This window comes from Bemisia tabaci, chromosome 1 (genome assembly GCF_918797505.1).
Source record: "Bemisia tabaci chromosome 1, PGI_BMITA_v3".
Lineage (NCBI taxonomy): Eukaryota > Metazoa > Arthropoda > Insecta > Hemiptera > Aleyrodidae > Bemisia > Bemisia tabaci.
Genome location: NC_092793.1, coordinates 43,991,476 through 44,000,485, shown reverse-complemented (window position 1 = coordinate 44,000,485; position 9,010 = coordinate 43,991,476). Strand labels below are relative to the sequence as shown.

At 38.1% G+C, this 9,010-nt stretch overlaps 1 protein-coding gene and 1 long non-coding RNA gene across 8 annotated transcripts in view; one reads left to right on the top strand and one right to left on the bottom strand.

Moving 5' to 3' along the window:
• Positions 1-6,387: 6,387 nt before the first annotated feature.
• Alk (Anaplastic lymphoma kinase) overlaps positions 6,388-9,010 on the top strand; it is a 374,422-nt gene continuing 371,799 nt past the window's right edge. For 4 of the 7 annotated variants that reach the window (XM_072301305.1, XM_072301312.1, XM_072301313.1 and 1 more), the window contains exon 1: positions 6,388-6,974. In XM_072301305.1, the coding sequence (XP_072157406.1) occupies positions 6,752-6,974 (223 nt within the window). In that variant the 5' untranslated portion in view covers positions 6,388-6,751. The remainder of the gene's footprint in view (positions 6,975-9,010) is intronic. The other 3 variants (XM_072301308.1, XM_072301306.1, XM_072301303.1) reach the window with 2 other exon arrangements.
• The window catches only part of LOC140224767 (uncharacterized), a 45,300-nt gene continuing 43,830 nt past the window's right edge, over positions 7,541-9,010 (bottom strand). The window contains exon 2 of the long non-coding RNA XR_011900012.1: positions 7,541-8,796. This is a non-coding gene — a long non-coding RNA (uncharacterized lncRNA). The remainder of the gene's footprint in view (positions 8,797-9,010) is intronic.

Below are 9,010 nucleotides of genomic sequence, written 5' to 3'. Positions count from 1 at the left end.
TAGGCTCGAATAAATTTAACAAAAGTTGAAATTTATTAATTTTTTTAGAATTATTGATTGAACCTTTGGAGGTCTGAAAGCGTTTCAGATCGTCCTCCTGTTGATGCTGCGGTATTACGCTACTCTACTGAAGGTGCCAGACACGAAGAGGGGGCAAAAAGGGGAGTTTAGAGAGAAAAACCCCAACCTAACCTCTAAACTAAACGAAAACATTTGCAACGAGCGAATGTTTTAAGCTTGCGGTGAAAAATTTCAAAATTTAGAATCACTGTTTTTAGGCGTTTCTTAGCATCCTGAATGTATCCCCAAAAGTTTCAATAAATTTAATAACATTTCGTGAAATTTTATGAAATTTCACTCGAATAAATTTCATTAAATTTTCCATCTCTGCTTGGAGGAAAACCCCGATTTTCCATTAATAGTCTCTATTTTACTCGCAAAAAACCTGTAAATTGAAGACAAAAATTACCATCTAAATTTCATAGTTTTTCACGATTTCCGGAATTTTATTGCAAAAGATGAAGTTGCACAATCTTAGCATCATTGCAATGCTAGTGGTTTCTTTTTGCAAAATGTAATCCACCTCTGATTGGCTCAGCCATCTTAGGCTGAATGGAGCCCTTAGGACCCAAAAATGGCGGACGCCATAAATTAATGTAAAACAAAATGACTCAAACTGTAGTTTTCTTTGCTTATCGTAACGAGAAATTTACCCAAATGCACTATTGCGACTTCTTTACATATTTTTAAGGCTAATCGTGTGCAATTTTTGAGAAAATTTATCTTAGATGTACGTAGTAAGGTTGGCAGCAAGTGCGGTTGGTGATAACCGTCAAAATTTGGCAATGACCCCCCTCCCATCCACAAAAACCAAAACAAAGCACCGCCATTTTTGGGTCCTAAGCCTCTCCATGGGGCCCAGTGGCCATACTCTCTCAATATAGGTACTCTAATATAGGGAGCAAATACATTAGCAGGGTTGCCGTGTTTTCAGTTTTAGAGTCCCTAAATAAGGTGGGAGCCCTGTCAATGTATTTGCTCCCTATCTTTGCATGGAGAGTTTGTCTTGATGTAGAAGTGGACTCTCAGGATAGCGTGGGATATCCCCTCCATTTTAGCTTCAACTTGAGAGCTTATTTTGAGCTCGGGAATTGATTTCAGAGAAAACCAGTGGCACCATCGTGTTTCTCGCGAACTTTTTCATGAGAATGCCAGTCAAATCGCAAATTTCTCACACATGCAACATCTTTATTCTTCCATCCAGGAGGTGAGGGTAAAAGAGCACATGGCTAACTGGCCGGACATAGTGCTCGTCGATAAGGTAGGTCGCACCGCTTACATCATCGATATTAGCATCCCTAATAATCATAACTTGGAGCTGAAAGTATCAAGAAAAAATGGCAAAATATCTGCCCTTAGCTGCGCAGAAATGAAGCGATTATGGAACCTGAAAATTGTTTGCATCATGCCCCTTATAATGTCAGTAAGGAGGATAGTCCCAAGAAGTTTAGTTAAACATCTTCGAGACATTGGAATAGAGAGTTAAGATGAGGTCAGGTAACTGGGCAAAAGCTCGGAGAAAAATGTCAAAATTTCAACTTCATGACTCCCCCCCCCCCCCCCCCCATCATTATATTGACGGAAGAGGCTATTTTTTTATTTTTTTTTAGTAAGTGTAACACCTAGTCTAAATGTAGGCTGACTCAATAATCGAATTTCATCTTTCAATTTTTTCCCACAAATTTTCAAAAATTTCCTGTTATTTTGACACAGTTACCCAACGTCGTGGGGTAGCTGGACTAACCCCCCATAATTTTTGAAGGGAGAATTATTTTTCATTCTCATTGGCCAGAAAAAAACATGTCCCTCCCATGGACGTTTAAGACAATGCCATTTAAAATATAAGAATGTTCAATTTGTTAAAAATAATGCAACAGTCGGCGGCAAAAGACCCTTCAAATCTGAAAATTGAATAACGGCCAAAAAAAAAAAAAAAAAAAAAAAATTGTTTCCTTCTAGATAAATGCTTAGAACTTTCAGTATTACTACTTATCAAGAAGTATTATATTTCAGGGCACTTTTTGGCCAGTTTCAGTAAGATTAAGGATGATAAATTATTTTAAAATAAGGAAAAAAACTTAAACCGCGAGGCTGCTTACGGTAGAGTAAAGCGCCAAAAAGTTCCTACTTAGGCAAAGTAACTTTAGGTGTTATTAAATTCATTTTAGGATGAGGTTCATGAATGATATTTTGACCGAGTGGAATGAAATAAAAACTTTTAATAAAGATTTGAAGGGGGCAGGTGGCACCTGCCCAGTTACCCCACGAATAAGGGGAAATTTTCAAGGAAACTGGGCATCAACCCTTTGCAGCCAGTGTTTTCATCCAATAAGTTTGTAATTGCTCTCGCATTACACAAATACATCATACATGAAGAGGAAATGCCAAAGTTGAATAAAATATTTCCTTAGAGTGAGATATGAGGCTCTTACCGGGGCCACCTCCGTCGTTGTTTTGGGCAAAAAGCAACTACGAATAATACATGAGAAACACACACTGTTAAATCTTCTGCCGCCTTTATCACAGAAGCATGTAAGATGTGCATAACCTCAAATTTGCTCGCTGATAACAGCCATTTTGTTTGTTTATTTACGGCCGTAAGAAAGAACATTGTGTCAGCCAATTTTCTCGCGACCAATGAAAAACCGGCACCGAAATGGCCATGCTCTGTCTATAAAGGTACTCTAATGTATACATGTTCTAGATGGCTTACGTCATAATAAGGGTATACCAATTGAAGAGGGTTCCGGAAGAAAGGCCCATGGGCGTATGGGCCCTTTTTCCGGAGAACGCATTAATGGATTGCCCGTACCCTAAACTATATGTGCGTAAAGTTTCGTATCGATTCGCCAATTTTTAGAGCCACACGACCATTTTTCCGGGCGCGGGATTTCTACTGAATACCTCTATGAGCGGGGTATCATCGTGATCTAGAAGATGACGCGAGACCCGAGCAGCCCCGGCGGCCAGCAGATAGCGATCCGACTAGATAACAGCCCCTCTGTGTACATCGAATGCACTGATCACTAGCTGCAATCAGTAAATGCAGATTTCCGTGGTAATCAAGATGTCAACAGTGGCACCTACAAATAATAACACGCAGAATAATATTAATAATATTAGTGTGTGTCAGAGGATTTTTCTTTCTTTTTCGCGAAGTTAGTTCGTGTTGTTCGTCTATATTCCTTGATGATATTTTCGCAATGTCCGCGAGTGGCAGTAACATTGTAAATAATGATAGATTAAAGCGTCATAAAAGTAAAAAAATAAACAGGTAAACACAGGTAACAGGTAAATCTGCCAAATTAAAAAGACTGCATGGTCACGTCTACCAAACTTTATCCGGTAAAACCGTCTCGGGGAAAATTTTCAAGTCAATGACAGAATGTTGTGGTGGAAAGTGCTTCAGTTTTCAGAGCACCAAAGATGTCATTTATTTATTTTATGTTATTAAGAAGAGATAATACTTTTTCTTTTTGTTTCAATTGTGCTTTTAACTAGTTTAGTCACAAGAACCGATTACCATCAGTGGATCTCCGGAAAAAGGGCCCATAATCGAATTTTTTTAAAAATTCCTCTCGCAGTCCAATTATGATTTGTAACTTTTGCCAATCTCTGATTTCATTCTAGGATGTATGAATCCTTGTATGAAACATTCATTTTGAATATTGACGTCTCTTCGCGGTCAAAACACAGTAATGAAAACTTAAATGACGTTTTTCTCACAACGCGATTTTTCGGTATGGGCCCTTTTTCCGGAACCCTCCTCAATTGTGAAAACAATTTTAGCACTAAAAAAGGGTAGAAATACAGAGAGTATGACTCAGTTACCCCTCCGCCCAGATACCCGACCTCACCTTACCTGCTTCCTTCAATGCAGAAGTCCGTCGTCCTCGTCATAAGCACGTCAAATATTGTCAGGTCGTTTCTTAATATCGATTATTTTTTTGATTTTACTTTCAAATTCAATTTTTTTAATTTGTTAATTTTACTTGGAAATAAAATTTACTTTTCATTTCATTCAAGCAAGACAGTGTGTATTACTGACTTTGGCCTGTGGCCGGTGTGGCCCGTCAGTGATACTTGTACCAGATGTGTTCCCTCTTCCGAGTTAAAGAAAAAAAAAAAATTAAAAAAAATAAATGTAATCATATTAAGTTAAGTAAATACCGAAGATGTCTTCCCGCCCGGCAAAATTACGTTGTGGCAACGTTGCCAAAACGTTGCAATTTCGCCATTTACGTATTCGGGCAACATTGTGGTAACGTTGCCACAACGTGTAATTTTGTCAGCTTGCATGAACGTAATTGGCAATGTGTCTGCAATGTGTTTTAGCAACATAATGGGAATGTTGCAAAAATACGGTGAAAAAATTTCGGTGATTTATTTTAGGAGTACTCTGCATTTTTACTCCTAGAATTCAATGTGGACCGCAGAGGAGCGCTTCTTAGGCACCCGAAATTCACTTTAAGTCCGATAGTAGCCGCGCTCCGCCCGGGTTCCCAAGCGGGCTCCCATCGAAGTACTAACTACGCCCGACGTTGCTGAACTTCAGTGATCGCCCGTGTGTCGCTGCCACTCAGCTACAGACGCTCGCGTGATAAAGTTTGGTTATTTAGCATTAATAAACACCCCTAGATCTGGTTCAATGATAGAAAGCAATGATATTCTTGCATTTCTGTGCATAATTCTACAACGAAGGATACTGAACATAATATTAGGAAGATCAAGTTTTTAAAAAAAAGGAGTATGAAAAAAAAATTAAAAAAGAATTGAATAAATATATTCATTTTATATAAATAAAATTATTATTATTTTAATTATTTATTTAATTATATTATAATTATTTATTATTATTATAATTATTTGGTATTTTTATTTTGTATTAAATTATTTTCTAATTATTTATATTTATTTTTTTTATTTTATTTTTATTTTTTATTTTTAAATTATTTTTTTATTTTTTTAAATTTTATCTTCATTTGTATATTTTTATTGTTAATTTTTTTATTTTTTGAATTATCTATCAATTAATTTTTGTTTATTTTTGTACATACATATACATATTTTTGCGACATTGTATGAGGGCGCATTCTCTTATATTGATTGGAGAAAATCATCTGTTGAGAAACAACAGAAAGGAGAACACCTGAAACAGTGGAAAAGTGTCCCCTCCGATTTGCAGCACAGCATCTGCTTGACCTCATATCTGAGTTCTACAACCAAAATTACACAGGGATTGATACTTCACATGACACTATATGCGCATTTTAAAAAACCGAAATCCCAGAGGCCTTATTATGGCCGCCATTTTGAAATTTAGGCATTTTGGGGGGTGTTCCGGGGTCGGACCGTGGTAAACTTTTGGTATGTTCTTCAGGAGGACCTACTGATGACGTTTACATAGGAAAAGTTTGTTCAGCAATTTGTTCCGGGTCAAATCGTGTTTCTCCCTGACTAATAATGTTTAACAACGTTGTCACAATATATCTAAGAAATATTTATTGAAACGTTTTTTAATAATGTTCCAGAAACATTTCTAAAAACGTTTTGAAAATATTGTCTAAAATATAATGTCAGGCAACATTGCTGAAACATTGCTTAAACGTTGCTGCTTTACCTTTACAAAGCAATATCATCAAAAATGTTGCCTTGCAACGTTGCGGCAACGTACACATTGCTCCCTTGCCGGGCGGGTTACCACTATCCATTCCCACACATCTTTTGCATGATTTCTTTCTTCGCCTAAAATACCTCCTTAAATACTTATATGGTCGTTTCTTCAACGTCCGGAATTTCTGAAAGAAAACGTCGCCGGAAAATTCATGATCATTACTAAGTTTATGCTAAGTTACATTTTTGTTTCGGAATATTAGAGTTGGCACATTATAACTGTAGTAGTAATGGTGGTAGTAGTAGTATTAGTATTAGTAGTAGTAGTAGCAGTAGCAGAAGCAGTAGAACTAGATTTATTAGATTTATTAGGCTCCAAAGTATCTACTGGTTCTGAGGCACCTGAAGGGTCATGATGCCAATTAATGTAATGCATTTTTACACCCCCCCCCCCCCCACCACTAAATAAAGAAACTTATAGTTGGTCAGTGTGATCGAAGAGCTTCTTTAGTATTTCGTAAAATCTGCAATATTCCCTCAGCGATGCCGAGGTGCCGTGGCACATTGCCACATTTCCAGGAATAATTGCTGATAAATCGGTCAAATCTGGAAACCATTGTGCCAGTGAGAAAACTAAGCACGAGAATTCGCAGTGTGACGCAAGAGAGCATCACATCCCTCGTAGCCATGGCGACGGGGACCGAAGCATCCCAGTAGAGTGCGCCCTCCGTTCATCCCGAGCACTCTTTCACATCTCGTTTTTGGATCTCAGTCAAGATCTCATTAGACGTAGTGGGCACACGACTTTGACTCATCCGAGTCGCTAAAATAAATTCCTATTCCTCCGCCCTCGCGTGTGCGTGTGTCGCGAGAAAACACCCGGGTAACAATGTGCATCAAGTCTGTTCGTGCCGCCTGCTCTTACATTCAAATCTGTCGACAGAGGCTTCTACTGCCCGCGTCAAGCCTACGTCTTACATGATATTTGCAAAAAAAATGGAGGTTTAGTGCTGTCGTCCTTCCTCAAAGTTTTAATCCTTTTTCAAATGCGTTAGTGTGTCTTATTTCTGATCCCGGGATGCAGTGTTCTGTATGTTTAAGTATTGTTTATGTTCTCGTTATTCTTGCTCTGGAATTCGTTACGGCCGCTAATCTGGCGGATGCTTTATCCTGTGGTTTCGAGGCTCCATGTCTCTGGAAGTGGGATAAAAAATTTCGCCGAGTTAATGCGCAGTCCATGAACTGTTCAGTCGTCAGCTGCACTGAGTACCCGACCACTGATCACAAAAATCAAACTAGTGGTGAGTTCACCCCTTTTTACCAAATTTCCTATTAGTGTCCAGTGACGCGGCGGCGTGTGGGTGAAAACCTGGAGGAGAGAGGCGTTTTGGAAAACGAGAGGGGTTGCGGGGTCCTTCCGTGAAGCGATTTTGAAAAATAGGTACCTGTCTCAGTGTCAAACACTATAAAAGTATTAATAGGCGCAGTGCACATTTCTTCCAGCACCTAATAGTTTTCCAAGAAAAACCTCAAAAACCTGGCGGGGTGGGTGCCCCCCCCCCCCCATTCCGCCCCACACGCTCTACGCGTCTACTACAAGTGCACCCAAGTAAAAGTCTTAGGCACCACACAGTACAGTCTTGAATTAAGCGTTATTTTAAGAAATTAAAAAAATGAAGCAAATGTTAATAAAAACAATTGTGTCAAAGAGGGAAGAGAGTGAAAACTGACCTGAAACCGAGGCCTAGCGAGGTCTGTAGTGTTTAGGAGAGGTGGGTTTTTAATTTCGAGGGTAGGTTTCGTCTTCTTTTTATCCCGAATTTTTTTAAATTATTTGCGATATTGGCAAAAAACTACAACACATGACTTGTTAACAGAAGTGCGTTCTGTTAATCACGGGTACTTTAATGGTGTAACAGACGGAAAACACTTGCATTACACGGGACAAAAATCAGAATTTTATCCACTGCTCACATCTCGATGCACAATTACACAGCAACAGACCATCGACAGACAGACGGACAATTCCACAAAAACAGAAGTGCTGCTCTCAAGCAGAGAGGTCTTTCAACGCACGCCTCCTTAAATTATTGTTGCAAATTTTTACAATTTTCACAAAAATTTAGCTTAAAGTAAAAAAACAAATTGAGCAAGAGTTACAGTAAAAATAAGGAGACTACGGGAAGCGATTTACTTTTAGAGAACAAATTTGCCACAAAAGGATATAGATTTTAATTCATACGCCTCCTCAAATTTGTGCTTCTCAACTAGACATTTGATAAATTTAAATCGTTTCGAAACTTTTCAAATTTTATTTTCCCTAAGGATTAGGTAAAAATATCAGCAATGTTATTTTCTGAGTTAATTTTAATGATATTTATGATACCCTTTTTACTGTTTTCATGGAAAAAATCATAGTGGACCTCAACATGCTCTGAATTTTTAGTTAGATTTCCTATTTTCGCTGTAGAAATAGCTGCTCCTGCATTATCTTCAAATATGTTAATGGGGTTTTCAATTTTGATCGCTGTCGTTTGATCAATTGCCATAAATGATAAAATTTCTTTTACAAGTGAAACTTCAGTGACAGCTTCTGATAAAGCCACGTATTCCTCAAAGGTTGACGATTTTGTTACGGTGCTTTGTTTTTTTGTTTTCAAGCTACAACGTTCTCAAAGACTTTAATTAGGTAAATAGCCAGAGGTGGATTTTCTATCATTATGGTCACCTGCTCAGTCTTACATACATGTTTTTTTTTTTTTTTTTTTTTTTTTTTTTTTTTTTTTTTTTTTTTTTTTTTTTTGAGAGCTTGCGCACTCTAGGTATAGTTCATTGGCCTTAGTCGTGTGTAGACAAACAGCCACCTACATACTATTTTTTCGAGCATTAAAGTTAGAATGACTTGAGTCATTATACTCATCGCTGTCTTCTTCACCTTGCCTTGGTTGACGTCCAGTGGAGTATCCACGTAACCTCTTCTTCCTCTGGAACTACGTTCTCTGAAATTTGATGCACCTCTTGTTCGCCAATGTCCTTCACCACCAGTAGATTGGCCGGTCTCCTGGGGGTTCTTGACCTCCTGACGAAACTTGGATGAACACTCAAAGTTTTTATGTCCCACTCCTGCACAGAAGTAACAAGTTAGTTGGTAACTTTGTCGAAACGTTCCTCTTCTGAAATTTCCTCTTCCGCGTCGAAACTTTTTGATAAGAAAAGACTGTTGTATGTCCCCTTTACATAGGTCACTTTTGCTTTCCTTGCGCTCCTCGTTTATTACATTAATTTTAATTTTTAAATAGTCTAAACTTTCATTGGTGAATGACTCGTACGTTTCGCA